This window comes from Cyprinodon variegatus, unplaced genomic scaffold (genome assembly GCF_000732505.1).
Source record: "Cyprinodon variegatus isolate N-32 unplaced genomic scaffold, C_variegatus-1.0 Scaffold370, whole genome shotgun sequence".
Classification (NCBI taxonomy): Eukaryota; Metazoa; Chordata; class Actinopteri; order Cyprinodontiformes; family Cyprinodontidae; genus Cyprinodon; species Cyprinodon variegatus.
In genome coordinates, this window is record NW_015150823.1 from 171,049 (window position 1) to 174,982 (window position 3,934).

The 3,934-nt window shown below is 45.0% G+C and overlaps 1 protein-coding gene across 2 annotated transcripts in view; it reads right to left on the bottom strand.

Annotated features, from left to right (window-relative positions):
- pot1 (protection of telomeres 1) overlaps positions 1–3,934 on the bottom strand; it is a 35,342-nt gene that overhangs the window by 23,555 nt on the left and 7,853 nt on the right. For both annotated transcript variants that reach the window (XM_015386521.1, XM_015386523.1), the window contains exons 5-7: positions 1,300–1,407; positions 819–890; positions 485–611 (exon numbers count right to left, since the gene is read on the bottom strand). In XM_015386521.1, the coding sequence (XP_015242007.1) occupies positions 485–611; positions 819–890; positions 1,300–1,407 (307 nt within the window). The remainder of the gene's footprint in view (positions 1–484; positions 612–818; positions 891–1,299; positions 1,408–3,934) is intronic.

Genomic DNA, 3,934 nt, shown 5'->3' on the forward strand with positions numbered 1-3,934 from the left:
TACCCGGTTAACGGCGAACACCCGGTTAACGGCGAACACCCGGTTAACGGCAATCAAGCGGTTAACGGCAAGTACCCGGTTAACGGCGAAAAATGTTCAGGAACAACCAAGACTACATCCATGAGGTGGAGGCAACTGGACCTAAGCTCCCCTGTTGATCCCAGATGTCATGGCGCTGCGCTCCACATGGATCTGTTCTAATAATCAGCTAATAATCATTCATGCCTAAGGGTGTCAACTTATGACAAAATAAAGTAACTTATTTGAATTATAATTCCAAAATCTATGATGTGGCTCTGGAGCCACGTGTTTCCGACCCCTGCTTTAGATCAACACAAGGATGTATTTTGGGAATCATTGCAATGAGTCAGACTTTGCAATGAGTCAAAGCTTTTCTGATGGAGAGAAATTCCTGCACCAAGGAACCAGGGGGCCATTTCCTCTCTCAGCTGTTCTGAGGTCAGCTATCAGACCTTGAACTCACCTGTACCCCGGGTCTTGAACGGCTGCTTGAAGAACGTCACCACTCCATAGACGTTCACCACAGATTTATCCTTCAGCTGATCCAGATGCACATAGCTGTACTTTGGACCCTTGGCTGCCCTGGAACCCTGAAAAGAGAAGCAGTGCTGAAGAGCACTAGCAGCCGGGCTAACTGTTTGTGCTAATTAACATTTAGAGTCTGAGTCAGTCTAACCAATAGCTGCCCTGCACCCAGTGTCAGTATGCTGCTGTTACAGATGCAAGCAGTGGGCTGTGGTTCTACTGGAACGGGAACTGCAGAATAAACCATTCTAGGTCTATGAGCTCCGACTCACCTCTGCAGGAATCAAGGAGCTCCTCTTCCTGGCCAGTGGTGATTTGGGCTCAGCAGGCTTCTGCTTGGAGACCTGCAGAAAACATCAGTTGGACTTTATCCCAGGAGAAATAGAACCGGTTCAGACCAGAGGGCTTTTCTATAATCTCTAAGAATAATTCTTCAGCTTTCAGGTCTTAATCCCTGAGGAAAACTCATTTATTTAGAGATAAAACTCAGTGAATCTGACCAATATGCTGCAGTTCATTCTCCACCCACTAGAGGGTCACAACCCATCTCAGTGATCAAAATAGCTTAGGAGGATTGAACTGAGCTGCTTTTGCAGAGTTATAATCAGTCCAGTTTATTCTTACTGCACTGCAGATTATTTTACTGGTGTTTGGTTCATGGAGTCAACAGCATTCAAATTAAACATATTTATCCATAAATGACTTCTGCTGCCAATGAATTTAGATCCCACAGCAGTTAAAGACGCTGCTCACATAGATGGATGCATCATCTCCTGACAGCAGCAGGTTACAGGCGTGAAGCTTGTCCTTATTAGCAGTGGGAGATTTACCAACCGTGAACCCAGAGGCCAAAACCACATCCTGCAACAAAGAAGAGAAAACAACAAGCAGGATGTTAGCAGCATCCAAGATCACAGCGATAAACACGTCTCCATCCTCCCAGAGGAGGACGGACTGAGGCAGGAGAGAATCTGCAGAGATAAAGAGTCACAACAAAGTGCAGATATGATGATGGAGAAGAGTTTGCTCTGCCTCCAAGGTGAGCGTTAAATCAGGACTGAAAAAGGTTCAGATGATAATCCTGGAGCAGAGCTGCACAGCCAGGGGAGCTCTGATCAAGAGAGACGGAGTTTAACGCCGATGAAGGAGGTGAGATTAGAGGAGCTTCTCTTCCAGCTGCTCGCTCTGGAGCTGCAGGCAAACAGCTCAAACTTTACTGACTTTGGTTGAGCGGCAGTAAAAGGAAGAGCTTTATTATCCCCATCCATCCTTCTAAAAGTTTTCATAGGCCTCTGACCTCTCCACATTTGTAGCATGATAAACAAAAACCTTTTTGATTGGGATTTTATACATCAGACAAAATTTGGTATAGCTGTCAAGGTTGAAGGGGTCATTGAATGCAAAACCTTGTTTACGTTGTCATAGATGAATAACAATCGTTCAGTGGGTGAAATGGACGTACAGAGAAGTTCAAACCCCATAGACACCTCCTTTCTCTGCAAATCTAACAATTCTAAACTTCCACCATAAAACGGGCGAATCCCAAAGAAGCACCGAGTTAAAGTAAACTGAGGGATGTTACCTTATTTGGTTCTGGCCTGGACTTTTGCCACGCCCCGGAAATGGTCATACAGTAAATGCAGTGTTCTAGGCTGACCGGAGAAAGAGGAAAATTTTCAGTCTCCCCAAAGATCCGAAGACCCGACAGACATGGATTATTTTTGTCTATCAGAAGATCCCTGCAAAGTTTGATGCTCAGCTGTTCATTTGCTTTAAGCATTTTACCGAAGACAGCTTTCAAAATCTAGGAAAGTTTAAAGCAGGATTTGCTAAACTTCTTTTATTGAAACGAGGGGCTGTGCCCACCGTAAGGCCATCACAACCGCCAGCTGGAAGGATGATTCAGTTGCTAAGTTGTATTTATGGTGACCAGATTATTATTATTACCGGTATCTACCATCACCGAGTCGGTCAATCCGTCCCCCGCTGACTCCCTGCCGCCGTCCGCCGGGGTTCCCGGACAAGCCTTGGTTCTGCTTCACTGTAATCGACCAAAATTGAAATTTTCCCTGGATATTTTTTGGGGTATGAAAAGTAGGACATGGTCACCCTACCATATGAACAATTTGATGTTTCAGTGAGTGAGTGCTTTTTCCTATGATGCGTTTTTGCTCAGCAGCTTCGCTCGTTGTAAACCAACCAATCAGAGCACAGCTCATCTAAATATTCATGATCATACCATAAAAGGAAGAAAACCTGTCGTTTCATTCTAGGGCTTTTAACCAGGCTGCATTAGGGCTCATAGAACAGCAAATATGCCATTTTCAGCCCAACCAATGTTACACACCCTATTCTGAGACCTTAAGGACCAGATACCCTATAGAATCATTCTATCACCCACTTAAAGCTAGTCTGTATTCATTTCAGGGATTTCCTGACAGAAATGTAACATATTAAACATAAGCATGTGATCTTTTATCATCTATAAAGGGAAAGTCTCAATCCTTATGCGTGGCTTGCCTTAGAATTTGCTATTCATAATTACCTAGGAGAAGGGTCACCTTTATAAGGAGGAAGACATCTTTGCTCTACGGCAGCTCAGACCTGACAAACCAGTGACTGTACAGATCGCCGTTATGGGACTGCAGCCAGATAGGCCTGTGGAGGACTGAAGCAGATCGGATACGTTTGCTGGACTAACAAAGCGCTGAAGGAGGCGAGGCTACGACTGAGCCAAGGCTGGCTAGAGAAGGTGGAGAAGAGATGCTGCGGCTGACCATGAGAAAGACCACGGTACATGTGAAAAGGCGCCAGGGAAACAGAGCAAGAAGAGGAGGCGGCAAATGTACTTGTTACAATGGCTCAATAGTCAATAAGAAGGAGCCAAAAGGAGGAAAAGGTGCATGGGGGTATATACCTGGAGAGATGACAAGTAAACTCACCAAAGGCCACCTTATTTGCCGGACTCTCCGCAAACAACCAAATATCACAATTATAACCAAACATAACTTCCTAAATAATAAGGGCGACGCCATTTTGATTAGCATGATTTCCTCCTTCAATCTTAGAGAGCAGTAGTACAGTAGATCACCACTAGGAGGCAAGGAACTGTGCTAGCGTGATGTGTAAACGGCCGTAAAGAACCAAGCTCGGCATGGTCAACTGATCAAAGCTCCGTCTGAACTCCTCCTGGATCGCTTTCAGATGGCAGAACCTGAAGTGGACCAGATGGTTAACTACAGAACCAAAAGGCTGCAAAGCCTTTACATCATTTGATGCAATAGCTATGAATTTCCATCTATATAAATACCCATCTACCGTTCGGTTCGACTGTCTCGGTTCAGTTCGCGTGTATTGTGTTCGGTTCATGCGCTGCTCCTTTTTCTCA